The 26,147-nt window shown below is 26.0% G+C and overlaps 1 protein-coding gene across 1 annotated transcript; it reads left to right on the top strand.

Moving 5' to 3' along the window:
- The first annotated feature begins 307 nt into the window (after positions 1–307).
- LOC135926937 (uncharacterized) lies at positions 308–18,384 on the top strand. The gene is made up of 11 exons (XM_065462869.1): positions 308–341; positions 588–724; positions 9,068–9,274; positions 10,507–10,548; positions 12,059–12,403; positions 13,912–14,004; positions 15,046–15,210; positions 15,668–15,734; positions 16,320–16,466; positions 16,760–16,881; positions 18,335–18,384. Exons 2-11 carry the CDS (start codon positions 685–687, stop codon positions 18,382–18,384), a joined length of 1,278 nt encoding a protein of 425 aa, XP_065318941.1. The 5' UTR covers positions 308–341; positions 588–684.
- The last annotated feature ends 7,763 nt before the right edge of the window (positions 18,385–26,147 follow it).

The following is a 26,147-nucleotide window of genomic DNA, read 5'->3' as shown; positions in this document are numbered from 1 at the left end:
CGTCTTGGGCACCATGTTGGAATTGGATAATTTCCACTTTTATCATAGATAATTATTACACATTTTTCATTGATTATCATTTTATTTTAAATAATAATTTAAATTTTATTATATGATAAATTACATTCTTATTTTCCAAGGTCAATTACATTTTTTTTATCTCTTTATATATCTTTTTTCTAAACATTAATAAAAAAAATCACTAATACAAATTGATGAATAAAAAAATGTTAATATAAAATTTTCACCGATTAAATTTAAATACAAATTGATATAATATAAAATAAATCAATTGCCAAAATAAATAATAAAATAACATCGATCAACATATTCAACATTCGGTAACCTTTTGAAATATTCTTAATTTATATAATATATTTTTTATATCATTAAAGAATAAGGGAAATTTTTTGATGAAATATTTGAAATTCATAGGGTAAGTACTTTATACATGCTGGAATACGATTCCTGTAAAATATGCTCTTTCAAAGCTAACGGGTGCTAGAGATGATTTAGAATTTTCTAATAACCTGGATCTGTGAAGTTTACGAATTTGCTAAACTCCTATATACCTATAATTTTTAAAGTTCTTATTTCCCTGGAGGAAGCTCCAAGCCTTTTCAACACGTCATATGGTTCAAATATGACCGATTAACAGGCCAAGATGGACCGTTGAAGCTAGACATGCACGACAGCGAATTCCTAAATAGGATTACTACCGATGGTAATGAATATTCTAACACAATTAATGTTAATTTTACACAAAAATTAGAATTCCCTATGTATAATTATTACAATTTTATATAACAAATTTTTCCATCTAAATGAATTTTTTAATTTAATTATATTATTCCTTTAAAATAAATTATATATTTGTATCCCTTTCTCTATAAATTTGATAATAGTGAAAGTTCCAAGTGACTTATTATAGGATATCCTTGTTAAATCACTATCTTTATCCAACTCCAAAAAGGCTTAGCCAAGTTTTTATAAAAAATTAGCCTCAACCTTAAAGTTGAGTACACTCAACATAGAAACGGATTTCATTCATTTTTTTAGAATAGGCTAAAGCGTACAGTTGGTATAAAATGAGCGATTTAACACTGTTATAGATGTTATATTTGGTGGTCAGTTTCCACAAATTATACATTTTTTATATAATTTATTTGCAATAAAGTCTTTAGAAATAAAAGAATGGATGAATTAAATACTAAGATGGAAATGACAGGAAACAGATATATCTTTAATTAACTTTATAGATATAATTAACATTTTCACAATTTTTTTATAGCAATTTTATATCGAATTTTGGAAAAAAATAATTTCAACAATTAACGTATATTATACCCTTTTAAAAAAATATATTAAACATAAATAGTGGGTTATGATTATACTTTTAGAGATTGATGGGGCCTATCCCAGCTCGAACCGGTTTTAGAAAATTTCAAAATCAAAAAGGTGTCCAGCCCGTTAATTATTTATAGACTCGGCCCATAAAATTATTTCGTACAAGTTGTCGGTCCGTAGTAATTGTGCAGGAAAATATATAAATTTGCCTAATTCTAAGCTTTATATTTTTTAAAAAACTTTCGACCTGGCTAACCCAGTAAAACTATTTTGAATAAGTTGCCCATGCAGGCCCGATAGGACTTTTAACTTAGCCATTATGAAAAACCTGAAGAACGCAACATAATAAGTTATGATTAACTAGAATGCAATATATATAGGAGAGACCGGGGTTATATTGTCCATAAAAAATTGAGAGGCTGTGAAAAGGAGGAGAAATAATTTATCAAAATAATTTTGATGTTATTTTATTCTTTATATAATTATCTACGGTAGAAATTAATATCTAATAAAAAAATATTATATATTTTTTTAAATTTAAATTTTAAAAAAATGAAAATTTTTGAGTCATGAAAAAGAGACGGGGGACGTATTATCCTTTTGTGGGGCATGTTTTAGACTATCATTTTCTAAGCATTTTATTCATATAAAAATCATAACAAACATATAATATTAACATACAACACATTTATTACATATAAAAAATGGATTAAAATCACAACATGATCCATATGCCCATAAATGACAATTACGGCATTGGAACCAATCTTCATTATGGTGGTGAGTTTGATAGTTTTTGTGGCACACTAAAAAGAATTTTTTTTTGCCAGCATTCATATTTAAACTTTTTTTATAATTGGTTTGATTTTTTTTCCAGTTAGCCCTAGATCTGGCTATTTTTTTGTAAGGTGAAGAGGTTAAAATGGCTGAAGTCATTTGATTACGTGTTGTTTTTTTAAATATTGTTGGATGGGGACTAATAATTTCTGTAGCAAAATCTTTTTCCAAGTGAGAAGATGATGGAACAGGACTATCACTGACAGATGGTTGCGAAATAATTTCAGATAAATTTAAATTCTCATTAGGATCGTTATTATTATTATAATATAAAGGATTCGAATTTTCGTCATTAAAAATTAAAGGATTTAGGGGCCATATACCTGAGGATTCAAAACTCTTTTGGATATTTGAAGCTGAGGTGGCTTTTGGAAGGACATCCTTTACTACTCCAGGGATATCATATATAGTAAAACTTTTCCCTGGATGCATTCTCATCCAAGCATCCAAGGCACTGTTGTAATATTTTTTTAGAGGTCCAAAAACAGTTCTATCTAATGGTTGGAGTTTGTGAGTGCAATGGGGAGGGAGAGTCAATAGAACTATACCACTGTCAGAGCACAGCTCAATGACTTCAATAGATTGGTGAGATTTATGATTATCTAATATAGGCAAAACTTTTTTATCTTGACTGGGCTTAGTGTATTTTATAAAATGATTTAAAAAATATATAAAATCTTCAGCCAGCATCCATCCAGAACCATTGGACACGCCAACGCATCCTACAGAGCCATCTCTTAAATAATGATCATAAAATTTTTTCCTGGGATATATAAACATAGGTGGAATAGAATTTCGTAGAGCATTGACAGCAATTGCCAAGGTTATAAGTGTACCACGTTCTGATGTAGTAATTGCCCCAACCTGTTTTTCGCCTTTCCTTGCAATAACTTTATTAGGCCGTTGAACTGTTGTTAATCCTATGAAAATATTAAAGATTTGCTATCATATATATTTTAATTTACCAGTTTCATCCATATTAAATATATCACATGGTAGAAAGTTATTTTCCCTTGTGACAGTCAAATAATTATTAAAAAATAAATCAACCATTTTCATATTGAAATTGGTAGCCTTGGCTATACTTGTAGCCTCTGGTGTTCTCAAAGAAATAGTTGGATTTCTTTAAATGCTCCAAACCAGTCTTCATCAGCTGATTGAGTTATTTCCCAAGATTTTGCTTGTAAACTATACCTCTTGGCCATTTGATAAGCTAAAACTCTAACCTAAATTTAAACATAAGACATTAAATTATTTATATATTGGCAATCTAATTAAAATCCTAATTCTTAAATTTTATTCTGAATTTATTTTATAATTAATATAATAAAATATATCATACATAATTACAGACAAACGGTTAATGCAAATATTTTGATAGATAAATATCCTTTACCCAGAATTAATGAATTATTAGCCACACTAGGTAATGGGTGTAAATATACAGTATTAGATTTATCCGAAGCGTATTTTCAAATAGAGCTAGATGAGGAGGCAAAAAAGTTGTTAGTACAACACGCCTAGTGGATTGTATCGTTTCACACGACTTCCGTTTGGGGCAGCCTCAGAGCCAGCGATTTTTCAACAAGCAATGGATTCATTATTAAAGGGATTACCTGGAGTAGCAGTATATTTGGACGATATAATAATTATGAGGGAATCAATTGAGAGTCATAAAAAAAATTTGATAAATGTATTAAAGACGTTAGAAATAAACGGTATGAAATTAAATCTAAAAAAATGTAATTTTTTTTAAAGAAAAGATTGAATTCTTAGGTCATACCGTTAGCGAAGAGGGAATTACGACAACAAATAAGAATGTCAATGCAATTTTAGAAGCACCGTTACCTAAAAACGTTAAAGAATTACAAGCTTTTATCGGTATAATAAATTATTATCAAAAATTTATAAATAATTTTTCGACTATTGCCGCTCCATTATATAGGCTTTTAAGGAAAGATGTGCGATGGAAATGGACAAATAATGAAACAATTGTAATTAATAAAATTAATATCAGAAGCACCAATTTTAACACATTATAATCCGGAAAACCCGATAATTCTAGCTGCTGATGCATCTCAACATGGAATAGGATCAGTTATATCTCATATCATTAACAACGAGGAAAAACCTGATTGGATACTATATCTCGAACATTAAATGCTGCCGAACGAAATTACAGTCAGATAGAGCGTGAGGCTTTAGCAATTATATTTGGATTAATTAAATTTAAACAATATTTAATTGGCAGACATTTCATTATCATTACTGACCATAAACCCCTAATATCGCTACTTAATCCACATAAAAGAATAACAGATATGTCATCAAGATTAGTAAGATGGTCATTATTACTAACAAATTATGATTATGAATTGCAACTTCGAGGGACGAAAAAAAAATAGTAATGCGGACATGCTTTCCCGGTTTCCAATTGACGGTAAACCATCTGCTTGGGAAGAGTTAGATATTAATTTAATAGTATCGGATGCTCCACAATTTATTTCAGCGTTAGATATAAAAGCACACACAAGAAATGACCCGGTATTATCAAAGGTTTCACGTAACCTTACAACTGGATGGCCAAAGATAATAGAGGAAAATCTAAAACCGTTTTTTCAGCGCCGAAATGAACTCACGATGGAGGCAGGGTGTATATTATGGGGATTAAGAACCATAATTCCAAAAAAATTACAAGTAAATATTTTGTCTTTTTTACATATGGAGCATCAGGGTTATACTAAAACAAAATTATTAGCACAAGAGAACGTTAGGTGGCCGAATATTAACGAGGATATCGAATTACACGGTAAGAATTGTGAATTATGTCAAACAAATAATCCTGGCAATAAAACGATCATAGGGAAATGGCCCTCCGCAAATAAACCATGGGGAAGAATTCATTTAGATTTTGCCGGACCAATTAACGGAGATATATATCTAGTAATAATAGATAGTTTTAGTAAATGGCCTGAAATATAAAAAATGACGACGAATAATTTTTCTGAAGTAAGAAAATTGTTAAGACTTTTTGCTATTTTCGGTTACCCCAATACGATTGTTACGGATAATGGCCCCCCATTTCAAAGTAGACAATTTAGTTTATTTTGCAAACAATTATCAATTGAAAATGTATATAGTGCCCCATACCACCCTAAAACCAAAGGAGAAGCGGAGCGGTTAGTACAAACTTTTAAAAAAATTTTAAAAAAACATAATGATTATAATAAAATACAAGATTTTTTGTTTAATTATCGAAATACGCCACAAATAACCACAAAACAATCACCAAGTTCAATGGCTTAAATTTCAACCCATAGGACCTTTACAATTAATAAAACCAATTTATCCTCATCCATATATACCTCAAGTTACCAGGTTTTTTTAATATAAATGAAAAAATATATTCAATAGATTTTAAAAAGGATAATTGGATACCAGGTATCATCGTTAAAAGAACAGGACCAATGACGTTTTTAGTTGAAACTAAATTAGGGGTATGGAGAAGACATATTAATCAGTTAAAACATAGGTTCGACAACTCCGATTTAAAAAATAGAGAGGAGGGAAGAGAAGAAGAAACGATGCAAACTACACCACAAATGAATGATAATGATCATATACAAAATTCGATAGCAAAAGACATTGAGCCTATACAAAACTCAATGACCAAAGACATTGATCCTATACACGAATTGGTGACCAAAGACACCATCATAAATGATAAGATGAAATCGACAGTAATGAGCAAACGGTGGTAGAGAACGAAAGTACAAGTAGCCGTTATCCAAAACGGATAAGAAAACAATTTATACCGTTTCAAATCTAAAGCCCAAAAAAGGAGAGAATAGATGTAATAGAAACAATTAGCCTCAAAGGCAATTAAATATATGATGAATTTTAAATATATATATCAGAGACCTGCAGAGGTACCATTTGCACGGCCCGGCCCGGATTTAAAAATTTCAGGTACGGCGTCGGAATTTTTTAAAATTATATTCGACCTGGTATATACAAAAATTCACCTATGAAGTATTTTACCATATTTTTCAGCGAGTATTATCGCTTATTATTTAAAAAATACATGTAAAAAGCTAATATTTTGAGAATATTATATTGAATTTATAAAAAAGAATATTTTGAGCATATACTATATTTTATATTGCATTTATAAAAATAAAACTAATATTCATAAAAATGGTAATAATATTTTGAGCATATACTATATTTTATATTGCATTTAAAAAAAATAAAACTAATATTTAATTTAAAAAATGGAAAATATTTTGAGAATATAATATATTGTATTTAATTTACTATTTAATTTATAAAATAAAAATAAATCGCTATTTAAAAAAATGCATGTATAATAAATAGTATTTTGAAAATATAATCTAATTGCACAATATTAATATAATTTATTTTATAATATAAATTTTTAACAAAAGAAGATAATTGTATTATATAATATTGTAAAAAAAATAATGAAAAATATTGGATTAAAAACTTTCATGACTCAAGGTAAATAAAATAAATGCAATAAATATTTGACAGTTTGCAAAGTAAAAAACCAGCATGATTGACGAAACCCTATACTCAAGAAAGATATTAAAAATTCACAAATTATCATGAAGAAAGAGAAGCATATCTACCTTTTCAGGTTGAAGATTACTTCTTCTTTCTTTAAGAATTCTCGTAGTGGAAAAATTCCGCTTACAGCTTGCACTTGTAGCAGGAATTGCCAATTTTGCTAAAATTGGAAATTCGCTTTGATGAGCCGCCCACCACTCTAACAAATCATCCACCTTAAATGTTTCATCTATTTTTTTATTTATATAATTATAATATTCATCATCGGGTATTGACATATTACCAGAATTACCATCGCCCCATTTGTAAAACGATACAGTTTGTTTAACAACAGTCGTAATTTGACTGGTCGATGGTATTTCATTTACTTCCTGAGCCTCTTGTAATTTAATATAATCTTTTATATAGTTTTCCGTCATCTTGCGATCTGTCCCTGACTACATACGTAATTGCTTGAATTTGGGACAGGGAAAAAGAGAAATAAAATGATACTTGTGTAAAACAAATTTTTCAATTAAAAAATGCTTTATATTAAGTAAAATCAATTTTATTTCTCCTTTTTCGCTTTGAAAAACTTCAAGAAGTGATATTCCTTTATTTGATTGTTTTGGTAAAATATATTCTAAATATTTAGATATGAATTATAAAAAAATATATTAAGAATACTTGAATATTGGGGCTTATTTAAGATATTCCTTTATTTGATTGTTTTGGTAAAATATGTTGTAAAAATTTAGATATGAATTATAAAAAAATATATTAATACTTTGAAGAAATTTGCAGGAAATTAATAATTAGATCGATTTGTGGGTGTTAGGTAGTGTCAACCATCACCCAATATTATATTAATCATAACTATAACATAATATAATCTTATAACCATTAACTCATAATGTAAAAATTTTTATAAAAAATATTAAGGCCCGGCCCGGGTTTAACAATCTTAGGCCCGGCCCGGATATATTTTAAAAAAAAATTTTAGGCCCAGCCCGGATATGTTTAAAAAAAATTGTTTAGGTCCAGCCCGGCCCGGGTATATTTAAAAAATTTAATATACGGCCCGGCCCGTGCCGGGTTTAGGGCCGGGCCTGCAGGTCTCTGATACATATTATTAATTGTGCACGACGATTAATTGTTTGTTTTGTAAAAGATATATATACTGCGGTACAAAATATAAAAAATAGTTAAAATTATAATAAAATTTGGTATCACTATAGAAATACCATGGCATAAATTTAAAGATTATATAAAAATTCATTTTACAGAGATATATGATATAACAAAGGATTAAAATACTTGTTTAGGGCATAATCCTGAAAATAATCTTGGTCGTTTAATTAAATAATCTGTTAATTTAGCTTCTTGAATAGGAGAAAATACTGATCTGTGAAGATATCGCTCTTAAAATCTTCATTCCTTTTGAACAATTTATTAAACCTCTTAATGCTTAGTTTCTTAAATATATACTAATTTAAATATATAAATATACCTCCCATAACTTAAATTCGTATTCATGGTTATAACTGTCAAAGGTATCTTATCTTTCAGCATTTGAAGAATACTTGCCTTTTGATTATCTATTTTCTTTGTTAGTTTTTCTAATATATGTTCGAACCATTTTACAAAATCAGAACCAATATTTTAATGAATGTATGTAAAAGTAAAAGACGCACCCCGCTAATACCTTCCCCAGGTACACAGAATCATTTAAAAATTAAATTTAGAATATTAAATTAAAATAATGATTGTCAATATTTTTATATATGATAAAATGGAGATTTTCTTATCATTTAGAATTTATATTAAGTCTGAACAACTTTTATAAAAAAGTTATTCGTGAAAATGTAAAATTTAAAAAAGTTACTTTGGGTATGTTGAAACTTAAATTTGCATTTAAAATTTTTCAAGCAATTTTGTCCGAAACAATTTTGGACCTACTTAAGCACCTTATTATAATACATATTTGGCTTAAATTTCAAATCTTAAACTTTATTAATTTTTAAATTATTTGAGAAGGAAATACCTACCCCGGGAACACACTATCCCCGGTCTTTTGATAATTAATTTTTCTAAATTTTTATATATCCAATTATCATCTCTTTTAACTTAAATGTATTATATTCTTTAAACAATTATCTCTAATATAAGTGGAGAAAAATTGGTATTTGTAAATCTTTAAAATTTTCTAGATATTAAGCTTGTATGTTAATTATTACTTATTTGAGAAATCAGTAGACAACACAAATAAATTTTCCAGGATTTTAAGAAATGTTTCAAATTATTTTAATCGCAGATAGCCATACGTTGACAATCAAAAAATTTCGCCAAATAGATGCTGGGACTTACTTTTGTAAAGATATGGTGGACCGATCTGATTATCTCATAAGGGATGATGATATAGATGTTTCTATTAACTCTACTAATAAAACAGGGAACAAGCAGGTCTCTCATTTCAAAATATTTTACCATTTAGACGTTGTGGAAGAGATCTTCAATGAAAGTATGAATAAAATATGAAATTCAAAATTTATCTCAAAATTTTATATTATCCTATTTAAAATTTGAAATATAATAATTAGCGTTTTAAAAAAAATGGAAAAAATCCCAGTTTTTAAGGGAAATACCATAGATGAATTCCTGTCATTTCACGCAATCTGAAAAAATTGTAGGCTAAATAATTTCATTTTACTTATATTAATTAAAACATTTTCAAATTCAATTATCCTTCATCAATCATTTACCATTATTATCAGATTATAGCTAATTCTATAAAATTAACCCCTACAAGAGACTCATGATACAGGTAGATTGATGATAGTAATGTTAGTTATCCTAACAATAACCTCTTTCAAAAGAATCCTTACTCTTATAGTAAAAAATAATAATAGTATATACATCCTTATAGTTTGACCTAATTGAGATTTTGCGTTTCATTGTGCAAAACGCAAACAATATACATTTCAAAAGGATAGTGCAAATTGATAACAATTTATAAACATTAATAAAAACGCAAAGGTATGATGTTTTCGAAAACGCTAAATTAAGTCGCATGAATAATATAGATTAAATATTTTAAAAATGAACGTTAAATGATTACAAAAATAAGGATTTTTATTAAATAGAGCACAACATCGGAGTCTCAGAGCGATAATATTGACATTAAGTTGAGACAAATTTTTTTATAATTGTTTAAGATAAAATAACAAAATTTAATATTTTGGGAAAACAAATTCAGCAAATTTAAGGATTTTAAAGAAAAACTAAAAATCTCATTTTTCTTCCAAATTTCCTCATCCTCAGTTCCTTTTCAGGGAATTTTATCCTGGTTCAAAATTTTTAGAAATTTTACAACTCTAATTATAATATATTATATACTTTTCCTTTCTTATGATACTTTATACTAGTAAAAAATTTTTTTTTTTTTCTTCTAAATTAAGTGGATGTGGAATATGCCAAATGATTACTCGAACCATTTACGGTCAATATAATATAGATTATTGAAACTGCAAAATTATGTATTTAAGGTTTTAAATTAGCATCTTTATCAGATTAAAAATTGCATATTTTCTTATTGAAATAAAAAATTTCCTTACCCTCTCAAATAAAGTTATTTAATTGCAAAAAGATTACATTAAATTTGATTTTGTTAAATATTAAAGGTTTTTAAATGAATTTTGTTATACATCAAATTAAATCTTTTTTTAAATTATAATATTTCTTTACATATTATAGTTACCAGATGTCCTGTTCCGAAATACAAAGACTATTTGACAGGTCTAATAACATTTACTGATGCTTACATAAATACACCGAATTTTTGAGGAAAAAAAGGAAGTGTAAAAAATAAAATATATTATTGAAAACATTGTCTCAACACTGTAGCTGTACTAAAGTTGCGTTGCTAATTTTTTTTAATTCAGTGGGCTAATTTTGTTTGAAAAAAATAATTTTTTATTTCAAAATTAGCAAAAATGTCCTGATAAATTAGTATAAAAAAGGAAAATAAATAAAATAATTTTTCGAAGGGAAGGGGTTCGCCAAATATTTTAGCAAGCTCAAGCCCACTGTACCCTTTAAATAACACCACCACTGTGCCTTGATTAATTCCCCAAGAATATTAAAATTGAATATTACTTTTAAAACTTATTACTTAAAATTTTAGTTGAAATTTGCAAACTTATAAAATAATCGACAAGTTTTTATTCTTTATAAAAAATGTTTGTTTTTATTTGCGGATTAAAAATAGATTGAGAATATATAGGTTTGGCTCGCTCCTTTTATCGATTTGGTATAAATTTTCAGTTATGGTTCAGAAAATCATGAAGGTTTTTTAGTATAAAAGAGTGGTTCGGTTCGCTCCAGGTCTCTGCTTTTGCCAATATTGGCTAATTATATATTTCAGCAAGAAAGAAAACAATAATAAAATTAATAATGATAGTATTATGAATGTATTATAATGACTATCAATATTTGCAAATTGGGTTCACAGTCCAAATCACCCATTCTACACTAATTTCTAGCTTTATAATTTGCTCCAAATATTACAGACATCATTATAAATTAAATTTCTTGCATTTGATTAATGTATGCTTCACCCCTGACACTTTACCCTAAGGGTCTTTAAGTTATATTATATAACTTTCGTGACAATTCTATATAAGGTAGAATTTACGAACAACTTTTATTCTATGGTCTAGGCATTATATTGCATACAAAATCAAAAGTATAATTTGGGTTTATTTGGTAAATTTTTTAAACAGGGGCAAAAAATTTTAAAAAAAATTTTTCCAAAATATGAGAAAATTGGTAAAATCATTTTTTGTCAAAATATTTTAAACCAGGAGGGCTCGATTAAAAACTTATAATGTAAATATATATTCTTTATAAATTTGATCTCATTCAGACACAGGGTAAATTTTATGTCGTTTATCTTATTTGTATTTTAGCTCCGACCCCCCTCCCCTACTGTTTTAAAATCTTGCCATTAAATATTGAACCAATTAATAGTTGTTAAAGAAATAGATTCTTTTTTTTCTGGAAATAGCTTGTTTAATTCTTGAATTTTTTAAAAATATCAGAATGATTGACTTACGTTAACAAACTAATTGGCTTCCCTTATAAATATTTTATCGGTTAAAGCAATTTTATTTAAAGGCTGATATAAATGATTGGGCAATATATCTTTGCGATTTATACTTTTAAAAATGCCAATGTTAGTGGTCTTTATAGAAAATTTCTAAAGTAATATTTTAATATAATCTCCATTCCTTTCAACCTTTTTTAGATGGATTGATGATATACTCTGACTGGTCTGAATGGGGCCCCTGCAGTATTTGTAAACCTTCTACCTTAAAAATGAAAGATGGGGCAAATCTCACGATGATTAACGAAGATTTTATAGGCGAGAGGAGGAGATTCGGTAGGTGCAAGGTCAAGGCCATCAATTCTCGTATCCAAAATACTAATATTAGCGTTAATCAATCGATAACTGAAAAATATGAAAATTCTGCGCATTCTTCAAACCAGATTTTCGGGGAAATTCTCAAAACCTACGAAGATAATAATGTGCAAGGAGGGGGTGGAATTCCCTGCAATTCGTCACTCTTCAACATTTTCAAACATTTTTCGAGTTAATAGTTTTAACAATATATGTATAAAAAAGATATAACCGATTTCGCTCATAGAAATGATAGCACTATGATAATCAAAAATCCAGTGCCTTCTATCACGAAAGACTTCAAAAAATTCTCCCCAAAAAAACAATTTAAAAAAAATTATAGATTTTTTTTGAATATATCTAATTAAATTAATTATTCTACTTTATCGCTTGAAAATTTATTTAGCTTTTTTTTCCAATTAGAATTAAGGATACATAAATGCCGAATCATAGGCAAATTAGTTTATATTAGCTTATATCAATTTAAAATAATACTTTATGTTAAGAGTAAAAAGAGAAATAGTAACGCTTTTTTAAAAAATAACTATAAAAATAACGAGTTACATTTTTGAAGAAAGTCTACAACACTAGATTAGTTTAGTAAAATATAATTATAAATGATATATTTATTTTTAAACGGTGATTTTAATAAAAATGTTTATTTTTATTAAGTTAAATTTAAGATTAGCAATTAATTTTAAATTGCATATATAACAATTTTTTTAATTTACAAATTTATTTATCATAAATATTTGTCTAAATTAATCCCCATAGATATGTTTTCAAGTTAACTTTTAGAGTTGTGTGTTAGAGAAAGAAATACTGAATAATTAATTTATTTAAAAGATTATATATAATAAATCTAATTAATGTAAAACACAATTGATTAATATAAAATAAATTTATTTAATATATAATTATCAAAAATATAAAAAATCGGATATAAAAATTTCGTAGAATAATTCATAATGGCACTTTTTTGATTTTTTATCATGCTTTATATATCTATTCCTAAAATATAATCTTTTTCCGAAATTTGAATAATCATCTTTTATGCTTGGAATTGCATCTTACAAAAATATATTTTTTTTATGCTTGATCAGTTCATATTACAATTCATAAAATACAATCCTTTTCTTAATTTTGAATAATAATTTTTTATGTTTGAAATTTTATCTTATAAAATATAATTTTTTATGCTTGCAATTGAATATTACAAAAATAATAATTTGAATAATACAACACTAACTAGTCATTGATTTTGAAAATTTCCGATATTTTCAACCATACCACTCATAGATACAACTAATTCTATTTGTTCTATAAAAATCTTCCAATTATATGGATCCTTAAAAATGGGTTTTGATATTGAAAGATACATTAATTAATTTTTTTTTTAAAAAAAACACTAATTGGAATAACAAAAGGTACTAATTAAGCTGGGAATTCATTGGCTCTAGTCCCTTTTACAAACTCAGTTAATAAAAAAATTTATATTTAAATTTAAAGAATAAAAATACTCTATACACAACATTCTGAACTGTACACATAAATTAGTTACTTATATTAGAACAGGTTCCTATTCAGTTTTCAGGAAATTTTAAAAGGGTTCATGTTTCAGTTCCAAAATATGGATTAAAATACTATCTTTTACTTATTATTAATAATATAATAATTATATATTAAAAAATAAAATAAAGGTACTTTTGATAATGCAAGAAAGAGACCCAATGAAATCAAGATCGAAAATTGCATAGAGATTTGCCAGCTTACGACGCTTGAACCTAATAGATGTAAAAATTCATTTATAAAATAAAAAAGATTATATTTTATTATTATTATTAAATTTAATAATTCAATATATCAAGATTGATTATTTTAGTGTTCTAATCTCTATCTATTTATATCACAGTTAAGGTGCCTACCGTCATTTTAAATGAATTATATATGTATAAATTTATAAATTGATCTAATGAAGTTAGAACCGTTTAAAAAGAGCCCGAAAAAAAATTATTTTTATAATTATATATTCGGGCCCCATTTTTTAAGGAGATATATCTCGAATATGTTAATAATTTTGTGCTTTTTGCAATTAAAATTATATATAAAATTTTTCTGGCTAATTAATGGTGATATTTTCATGCCCACTGGAATTGGACAAGTTCTTATTTTTTAAATATTATAGTAAAATACAACCATAATTTACGTTTTTTAAAATGTAAAGTCCCTCATCAAAAGAGGCTAGGAATAAATAATATAATATCGTAGCTATGATCAAAAAATCCCTGTGAAAAATTGAAAAAGCAAGTATGTAATTATTGCGTTGAGTCACAACACTTTACAAGTTTGAAATTATAAATTTCAAGTAGAAATGATATTTTACTAGGGCAAAATTTTATAAAAAATAAATATACCATCATTTGTAGCTGATATAACACATAAATATTAATATGTTTGTTATTTCAAGCTCTATGCTTTGGGTTTGAGATTGAGATGTAAGCTTTAGATGGGTTTGAGATTGAGATGTAAGCTTTAGATCTAGGTTTAAATTTTACAAAAAGTTAAATTATTAGAGAAGGTTATGTTCTTGGAAGTTTATGCCCTAATTTTTAAAAATTTATTAATGGGCCTCATCATGGATAGTAATTACTCCCGTAATGAGTTATTAGCACAGCATTTAATTTATCGTTAATAAAATACGTCCTTAGATGGATAAATATAATGTATTTTATTTTCACCTTCACCCTTTTACTTCATTTTTATTTCACATCATTAAAAATTTGTTTATTTTTAAAGAACTTATATATTTTTTAAATATATTTAATAAAAAAAAGATCTCAAAAAATATATGTCCAAGCAAAAAGAACCAAAAGGGAAAAAAGCAACGGAAAATATTGAAGAACAAGATATAGATATACAAGAGGAAACCATAGATGGGAGTGCCTCCAAGACGAGTTTCTTGAAGATTGAGTCTTACGTTAACGTTGATATGCAAAAAAGTTTTGCATATTATTTATTAAATCTTCAATGGATTATTTGGATAGATCTAAGCGAGATTAAAACTCATTATACCTAATTTTCTAAAACCAAAAAAATTATGGTTAGAGATTTACTTGTAGTAGTTAATAATCTTTATGGAATCAAATTTAATAACAAAAAAAAGAGTATTCTTCCAATCCTATATATATATTATCGCATCCCTTTAAACATCCTGTTCAAATCTTTAATGATAAATTTAATGTTTATATTTTAATGGCACTGATTTTTTCTAGCCAGCTGTTTTGTAAAAAAAAAGTGGCAACTCATTAGACTCTTAAAATTTGAATAGTTAAAAATGCTTCTAGTAAAGATAAACAATTAAACTTTTTTCAGAGTTTTAAATTTATGTTGTTAGCTTTTCATTAATATATTCATTTTTTTAAAAAATATTAACTAGTATATAAAATTAATTTATAGGACGAGGAATTCCATCTTTCAAAATTGAAGCGGAAGAAGGAGATTCAATTGATTTATATTGTCCAGGGTACAGATATTTTTTTTAGACATTGAGAAATTTTATTTACAATGAAGATACATGATACATCTATAAAATGGCCGCCCAAACGTGGTTTCCCTATATGGTTACAGTTTGTTGTTTTTTTTATTAAACGTCGATAAAGATAATAGGTATCAATAGAATGCTTAAAAAATATATTGTATAAATAAATCATGGCTTAAATTTTGTGCACACCAAGTGTGAGACTCTCGTAAATTAAACACTCTACCTTCACAGGGTAATGTTGTTAAACGACTCAATTGGAGCCGATTTTTAAAAACGTCTAACTCAATATTTTATACGAAAAATATTATGCAAGCCTGATGATTTTGCTTATGGATGGCGCAAAAGTTTAAAAATCTATTAGCGAGATCCTGGCTAAAACAACATTAAGTTAACCAATTTAAAAATAGGCTTAAATCGAGTCGTTTAACACACTAACACAGGATAAGGATCTCTAAAAATTATTAAATTTGTTACTCCTGATAAAATTGGTAATCACTTAAAATTAGCCAAATGACTGATGTTATTAGTATAGTTCTATATATTTACTATTTTCTTTTTTATATATAGGTTATCTGAAACTAAAAGAAAGATGGAAGAAGAAACATTTGAGGAAACCTTTGCTATTAGATGGCAGAATGGCACTCATGTAATTCGACATTCGCCTATATCGTTTGATGATACTTCAAGTGACGCAATCAATGAAGCAAAATTAAGGTGCGGAGAGGAAAGGAGGGAGGGAGGGAGGGAGGGAGAGAAGGAAGGAAGGAAGAAAGGAAGAAGGAAGGAAGGAAGGAAGGAAGGAAGGAAGGAAGGAAGGAAGGAAGGAAGGAAGGAAGGAAGGAAGGAAGGAAGGAAGGAAGGAAGGAAGGAAGGAAGGAAGGAAGGAAGGAAGGAAGGAAGGAAGGAAGGAAGGAAGGAAGGAAGGAAGGAAGGAAGGAAGGAAGGAAGGAAGGAAGGAAGGAATATATCGTACACTAGTAGTTTTATTTATCATATATAATATCAAGATACATAGACATCGATCAATACTTTGTTTTGACCCTCAGACCTCTCAACCTTGGAGATACTGGAGAATTTTCGTGTTGGAATGGTCGAAATAACGAAAAATTAGGAATCATTAGTTTGAAAGGTTTTTCCTTCTTACTAAATTAAATATATATAACTTTTATATGGTAGAAAATGATTTTGTAAAATCTACTCTATTAAGTGTTTTCGGTGAGCATCATAATATAATATTATTTGTTCAAAATTTACACAAACTTGGCCTATCGAAAACTATATGATATTCCATTCGATTTTTATCAAAATTTTCAAGAATACGAATACGATAGAAAATTCGTTAATTTTAGAATTTGCAAATATTTATTATTAATATTTTGTTAAACTAAAGCTATTGTAATCAAATATTTAATATTTTCTGGCACTTGCAATATCATTTTTTTTATTGTGATAGTAATTTTTGTTTAACATTTTTCGAAACTAAATTAAGACAAATATAAATTGTAATAATATGCAATAATCAGAAGTAGATGAAATAATAAGGTCTCTCTACATCTTTTGTATTGTCAATTTTTATAGGAAATAAATAAGATGATTACAAAAAATCGCATGTCTCCAAAAGAAGATACAATTAGGAAAACTTTGTGCCCAAAAGAATAGCTTTTTTAAATTTATAAAATATCTTAAAAAATTAGTTTTTATAAAAAAAATTAAATTATTCGTTATTCGTGTTTACAATTCGAATATTCGATTCTATTTTCTGGATGCTAACACAAAATTTAGGTTTTTAACTTCTAGATAAGAAACATATTTGAGAATTATCGAATTATTTACCTCAACATTATTGAGAAATTTTCTTACCAAATTAGAAGGTTATTTCAAATCATAATATGCAGTAAGAAGGGTTGCCAAAAATTAATAAGAGAATATTTAATTTTTATGTTCTTAATCAATCTGATCTAAGTTAAGGGAAAAATTACCTTTTTTAAAGATCAGATAGTGGTTAATAAATGAATTTCCAAAAAGAACATATTACATTTATTTTTACACATTATTTAAACCCTCCAGTCCCAGGACCCCGAATAAAATGGTTAATATTTTTTTTTAATAAACTCAATTTAATGATCGAGTTGGATTGTGATAATGAATTTCAACAAAATATTTATGGATTATATTTAAAGTAGAGATCTGCAAAAGTAGGCCCGGGCCGGGCTTGAAAAATTAGGCCCGGTGCAGATAACTAATTTAAAGATGTTTGTGATATTGAAATTGCAATAAATATTGGTAGATTATATTTCCTATAAAAATTAATAGCATTAAAAAAAATTGAAGAAAGTAAAAAATAAAGAGAAAAATAACCTTTGTTTTTTTGTTTGCTTTTCCCCCAAAATGCGGCATTTCTCTATCTCTAGGCTATTACTCACAATTTGTTTAACGTTTAATTATGTCTCCAAAAATACAAATACAAGATTAAGATATTCGTTTTCCATTCGCAATTTTTCATCAGAATTATTAGAGAAATTGAATAATTTAACTATATTGTATCATTTTTGTAATTTATTTTAAAAAAAAATATCATATAGTTAAACCGGCATTGGTGATTCAAGAAGGTAATAATTATGAAAAACTTTAGATATATTTCCTCGCATATGAAATAATTATCAAGTATTGAGAATTAGAATTTTATATACATTTCTCCCCATTTTGCCTAAAACATTTTGCCTATATCCCTTTCGTCTAAAGAAGTATTATTTAATGGCAAAAGCGTCAATTTTATTTTAAAAAAAGGACAAATTTTTACTGATTCTAACCAAATTTGATCACTTTTAATCAATTTTTAAATTATTTTGAATCATTTATTGATCTTTTTTAATTTTTAGGTTATTTTAATCACTTTAATGATAATTTTAACAACGTTTGTGAACATTTTTAACTAATTTGTAATTATTAAACCTATTTATGGATCATTTTTTAAATTCAATTTAAATTTTGAATATCTTTTAAAACTAAAAACAAATTATTTTTAAATTTACTTTGGTGCACTTATTTTATTCCGTTTTTAGTCTTATTCTTAGTGCCTTTTTAACCTAAAAAACCTAATATAAAAATATATAAATATATGTAAAAACTAAATAAAGCATTTAAAAATCAAAAAATAGCAAATATATCTTTTTTAAAAAATGAACAATTTTATATTAATTAATTTAAGAAGATTTATATATTAAATATTGTAATAATAGGATTCGGTGAATAATTTAAAATAATAAATTTTTTTAAACGATTTATTAGGTTTTTTTTAGTATTTTAATAATTTATTTACATATATAATATAATTTCATAATTTACAGAAAAAAACTGTATAATAAAGACATAGTTTTAAAACTTAAGGAACACGAAAGTTAAAATTAAATTTTAAAAAGGCTATCATTTTATTTTCTATTATAAATAACTGTTTCTCACATATTTTTATATAATGTTTTAAACTTTAATATTTTGATGCTTTAGACACAGGCTTTTAAGTAAGTATATATAAAACTTTTATAATGTTGATATCAACAAATATAAAAATAATTTGAATATTAAGAGACAAATACGTTTCTAAATAATATTATAATTAGAGTAATAGCATTTAGAGGCAATTAACACTTGAATAATATTTTAAGGAATTTTATAATTAGGAATATTATAAAATAAACAAATAATATTTGATTATACAAAGATATAAAAGAATATTTCTTCTTCATGTTATTGGGATATATTATTTACATGATAGCATTTGTGATATGCCTAAGTCTACATATTCGATCTTTCAATCCACAAGTAAGCTAGAAGAGTATCATATTTATTTATTTTTGAAATTTCATTTTTAAAAAAGAGAAGATTAAATGTTTTTTTTATATATTTGATATGAAAAAGTAGCGTTGTTAAAGTAACTGGTTACTTGTAACTATATTGGTAATTTTTGCAAAAAAAATAAATCTAGTTACATTCGAATTTGTTACTAGTAACTGTAACTAGTTATATTTTTTGGAATATAATTGCCCAAAGTAACTATTTATTTATATATATATATCATTATAAATATATTCAATAATTAATTTTATTTTTAATATATTATAATAAATTCATTTGCAATGAAACCTATAATTAAAATTTTTGATTGAATGTCTGATTATGTATGAACGCCTTTCCATATTTAATATTTATAACTAATCAGACAGATAAATAATTATAGTACCGTGATTTTGCTAGGCGGTGGGCATTATTATTGATTTTTGTTCCATAAATTTTACTAGAGGTCTTTAAGTTAGGGTAGTTAAAGAGCCTAATTAAGATTTTAGCCAAAAAAATATTATGTATGCCTTGATATTTGGTAAATAGGTAAATCTCCAGGCTTACATAATATAAATTTGGCTAAAATCTTAATTGGGTCGCTTTTAAACGAATGGGTTTTTTAACAATCTTACTTTAGGTACACTTGTAATAGTTTCTGTCTATGTTATAATTTTATAAAATAATTTTGGTATATCACCTCTTCTCTAAAAGTTTTATAATTATAACCATTATTTTAAAAAATTTATTAACTTTTACTTATTTTTATATCAAATTCCTGTTTAATTGTATACATTTTTTAGAAGATGGGGTGGGGATGTGTAGTGGGAAATTTTTTTCCATTAGCTTAATATGGAATTTACGAGAAAAGGCAAATTTCCCCGAAAGGATGGGGAAGTGGCTACGCCATTACACAGTAGAATATTCTGACTCGTTATTGTCAAGCTTCGGAAAATATTTTGGATTTTACATAGCGAAGGTTGTAGAACATTCAAAATTAATGTTGAATGTAATGCCTTTTAAAAAAGTTATATTTCAGTATCGAAGAGCTTAATAATTTGTCGCACTAAAATATTAAGTGCTCCACTATTTCAAAATTTTTGAGTTAGAAGTAGATAATAACTTATTTATTCCCAATATACATAAAAATAAAAACTAGATTAAAAAAATATTAATTTTTGCCAAAGTTACAACTCTGTCAATATCGCGCTATTTGCATATAACGATGTTATTTTTGCTTCATATGCATGATTAAGCATTACTTGCTCATTAAATATAGATATAAAAATTGAATTAAGGAATCTTATTATTTTTACTTTACCTAGCCCTTCACTTCTTGAAGCAAAGCAAATGAAAGAAAAAGACTAAGGGAAAGTGGGAGACCTGTATCAATATTAAAGTTGATTTGAAAAGAGCAAGGATTAAGTGTATATTTTAATGTCATAAAAAAGTCAATGAAGATCAGAATAAAATTATTTATGTAATTTTTTGGAGCTTAGCTGATGAAGCTAAGAGATCTTTCTATAGAAAATTTATTTAGGATTCCATGTAAGAAAAGGGAAAAAGATTTTTTAAATTGTAAAACCAATTCATACTTATATTTTTTGAAGTGGAGAATGTTAAAGTTAGAGTTTGCAGATAATTTTTCTTTCAACACTTGATATAAGTAATAAACATATTATTTATTTCTTTAAAAATTTATGCCAAAATACTGGAACTGATTTATCTCCTAGAAAAGGTAAAAATACTAAAAATGTTATTTCTGATGGAGATAAAGATTTCATCATTGATCACATAAACACTATTCCAAGAGTCTATTCACATTATAGGCAAAAAGATTCTTCACTTCAAGGAAGTATTAGGGAAGTCTCAATTATAAAATACTTTATGATCTATATTCTAAAAAATATGGTGAATTATCATGAATTTTTGTTAAAGATCATTATTACACTAATAAATTGGAAAAAATTAAGATATAGTGTTAATTTCTGATTTGAAGTTATTATTTTGAATATATTTATTAAATTCTAATTAAAAAAATGTAAATGGAGCATTTTGAACATCAAAAAAGAATCATTAAGTGTTATATTTGCTTCACTTGCATTTTGATTTTATCAGATAAATTTTATATTTAAATTTTTTGACCTAAAATTTTTTAGGCTATAATTAATTAACAATATGATAAATTATCTCTGAAATTTATAATTAAATTATTTTTAATTAAATTTATCAATAAGTTTTTTCTCTATTTGATTATAAACTTTAATGTTGATTTTCTCATTTTAAACATTTGCGCAAGTGGAGCACTCTTCTAGGCCGACGATTTATAGAATTATTCATTGAAACTAACTTTTTATGAATAATTAAAATGTTTGACTACCTCCACATGCACTGAAGATGTTTTTGTCATACATTAAACTTAGTAGCAACCGAAGAGGCAGCAAAATCTTCATTTAGAGAATGATTATAAGATATCATATAACATTACCATATCAAAATGCCACCTTTGTGAAATTTAAAAGATATATCTGGGCCATCACCTGAATTAATTTAAAAAAGATTAAATTATTACATTTTAATAAATATAATATTGTCCTTACACCAAGTTCTCCGGTGGAACGTTTGTTCAGCCTAGGGAAGCTTTTTGAAAAGAAATGAGTGCGTCCTTTGGACAGAAGTTTTAAAAATAGTTTGTTAAAAGCAAAATAAAATTTATTAAACCAGAATTTTTATAAAGAATAATCGGCGAAAATATAGGTTCGATTTTTTTAAATATTATTTTTAAATATTATAAATTAATTTAGATTAATCAGAAAGAAACAAGAAAAGAAATGAGAAATCATCTATAAAATGCTCTCTTAAATTTCGTAAAATTGCCAAAGCCAATTATGTTTTTCTTTCCCTTATATTTTGTGAATTGAGAAAAAACACAAATAAAAGAATGCTTTTTAAAAAAATATTGTAATTATTATTGTATGTCAATTATTTCGAACAAAAATATTGTAAAATATATTATAATTATAACATGATAATAAATAAGAAGAATGAGGGATTTTTAGAAATTAGAGAGGTAAACTGGGGGTACTCAAGAGTTGCCACTCCACTATTGGTAGGAATTTAAAATGAAACAAAGTATATATAATACACTATCTTACTTATTTTTGTACTATAAAAAATTTAGAGAATACATAAATCAAATTTCGAATAATTTTTATAGAGGACCAACAAAAAAAGAAAATGTTTCAATCAAAAAGTAAAAAGATAAAGATTCGATTAAAAAAGATTAACGTTTGATCAAAACGGGGAAAGTCAAGTCAAAAAAAGAATTGATTGGAACAAGAAAGGAAGAGGTCAGATCAAATGTTAAAAAGGTTTAAACAAAAAAAAAAAGGATAGTTCCATACTTATAGGGAGGTTCAATCAAAATATTAAAAGTTTTATTTTAAAATGAATAATTCTACTTTATTGTTTGAATTTAAACAATTTTTTGAAAATAATTAAAAAATTAATTTTTAGGTATTTATTTTAATATTTTTCATTTCTAGTTTTAAATTATTTTAATTTAGCTGGATTTAAGCTCAAATAAATACGTTAAAAATTACTATGACTCTCTTTTTTTGTTCTAAAATAACTATTTGTTTATAGTAAAAATAATGCGATATAAAGCATTATGTTCAATATTTTTAATATATCAACAACTATAATAAGTGTTCATATGGTGAGTTAATAAATATCAGATACCTGTAGGCCCAGCCCTAAGCCCGAGTGGGGTAGTATTTTTTTTAAAAAAATACACCCGGGACAGGCCTAAAAATTTTTTAAAAAAAATATCCGGGCCGGGCAGTATGTTTTAAAACCATTTTTCGCGAGTTTGATTTTGATTTACAGAAAATATAAATCCTTTAAGAATTATAAATGTTATTTTAATCTATTTTTGTCCTCTTTCTTATATTTTTTTAACTTTTTTATAATTTTTAATAGTTGTATACCTTTCCTTCTTAATCTTCTTTATTTTTTGTCATTTTATTTATTATTTTTTCATTCATCTATTATTTTCCACTTATATTTTTAAATTTTCTTTATTTTATGTCATCTTTCTTGAATATATAGAGAATTTAATTACTTTCACTAACTATATTTAGATATTAATATTTTAAAATTAAATTACATAGCTAAGATAACGGTGTATAATGAGTGTAATTCATAATTATTAAAATGAGATAAATCGGTTTTTTATCTTTTTCGAGAATATGTCTTATCATTTTAAATATTATAAAATAATATCTTTGCCACATGGGTGAAATACTTTTTTAATAGGTTTTTTTTAACTTTTAACATGCCGAGAATCGAAAAACTAAAGGTAGAAGGCAAAACGGTTTTTGTAAATTTTTATATTTTTTATATCTAACGCCATGCGTGTAATCTATTCCTAAAAATGTAAAATTCATATTGAATCCTTCAGTAGAAGACAGAAAAACTAGAAAGGTAGAAGTTATGTCATCCAGAGACACAGCCTACCAATCCATGATTCACATATAGCAAGGACCAACTGAATGTGAGGAGAGAAGTTTAGATACGGATTAAAATTGCACAAAAAGGGTGTATGTTGATATTTTAATTCCTGATTGATCCAACAAATATAATTCCTATGCATTTTACAAATGATTCTAAATTTATAATTTTTCTATTTTATTATTCTGATATGATTCTTAAAATGTTTCAATTAAATATTTTCCATACATGAAATGCGATTCAAGAATTTGATGGTGGTTAAATAATTTCCTTATGTGATAATAAAGACTTTATGTCTTTTAGTTTAATCTAGAGAACCTTAGCATTGTGCGGCGTATATTTTAACCTTACAATAAATTCAATTTTGTAAATATATATTCGCAAGATATCTCAGTGACCAACATCTGTATTGTTTTCAAAGATCTAATATAAAAAAACTATTGCATGTATGTCAAATCTTATCCATTATTATGTATTTTATGTTTAAGGAAAAATAAATATTTCAAAATCTGACCTTTGTCTTAATTTCTTAAAAAATTATATAAAATTAAATATAGAGTATGCAAAATAATAAATTGTCATATATATATAAATATAACATTTTACTATAATGTACTATCTAATGATAAAATAGGAGGAATTCTTTATCCTTCAACTCCCCCTTATATTAAAGCCTCATTGAGTTGGGAATTTTTATAGATACCTAAAGTTAATAAAGATCTAGATGTCCCTGATGGTGTTGTTAAACGGGTCGATTTAGCCGATTTTTAAAAACTGCTAACCCAAGATTTTAACCAAAAAAAGATACTATGCAAACTTGGAAATTTCGCTCATAAGATGGTAGAAAGATTTGGACATCTGTTAGCAAAATGAGGCATATGTAATATTATTTTGTCCAAAATCTTTATTTAATTTAAAATCCATAATTGAGCCATTTAAAACCATGTTCCTGAAATACAAACATTGAATATAAAGCTATAAATATTTTAAAATTTAAACTAATTAATTTCAAAAAAGGCTAATCGTAATTATAGATTAATCCCAAAGACTTCTACTTAGGGGGAGAGGGGCATAAGCGCGATCATCTTTGAAATTAGAGAGAATGAGTAGTTATGACGAAGCTATCGTTTAAATAAAATTGATGGAGTGGTAATTTTGACGTGAATTTCCATTTTTTCCTAATTTTGATTTTAATTTCCCCCTTTCCTAATTTTTATAGGGATAGGGGGTATAAGAATAAGGGAAATATAATCTTCATTGGCTAAGGGGAGAGGTGTATAAGTCACTGGTGAAGCCATTCACGTCTGCAAATTCTCTATGACTATATATATTTTTTAGATGCACTTATAAGTAAATCCCTTTCTCTAATCCAATGAAGTTTTGTAAAGTAATTAAACAAAATATATTTAAGAGATTTATTCGCCTTATATACATATTTTTTTTATATAAACCATTCATATAAACTAATTTTTACTTAATTTCTATAAAAAATAATAATAAATCTATTCAATGATTGATAATATGTGTAAAAATTTATTTTTATAATACATATTATAAAATAATGGAACATAATCCCTTTTATGATTAAATGTGTTATAAAATTTTTAAAATAAATTATGCAACTATATTATAAATTATCCTTAAATGCTGGGATAATTTAACAGCGATATATAATGAGGAGAATAGGACTCTTTAACAATGTGTCATATATATATATATCAGATACCCCATCTTGTTATATTAATTTTGTTGATTTGAGGAATAAAATGAATTTAAGACTAATTTCTCATTCAATCGAAGTAGAATAAATATCTGTAATTTGTGAAAATAAATATTAAAATTATTGACATTTGGATATAAAGCTAAGGAACTTCGTTTTGATAACCCATGGCGTATCTGGGATTTTATTTTGGGATCCGTCCAAAAAATAGGCAATCCAATCTAAAATTAGTATTTTAAAAAAAGGAGAATAACGGGCACCTTGATAAGATTTATACCTAAATTTATTGTTCGAATAAAAGATAACTATGAGATATGCCTATTCAAACCAAA

Source organism: Gordionus sp. m RMFG-2023, chromosome 3, assembly GCF_954871325.1.
Source record: "Gordionus sp. m RMFG-2023 chromosome 3, tfGorSpeb1-WG-v2, whole genome shotgun sequence".
Classification (NCBI taxonomy): domain Eukaryota; kingdom Metazoa; phylum Nematomorpha; class Gordioida; order Chordodea; family Parachordodidae; genus Gordionus; species Gordionus sp. m RMFG-2023.
Note: the sequence above shows the minus strand (reverse complement) of the source record. Positions and strands in the feature narration are given on the sequence as shown.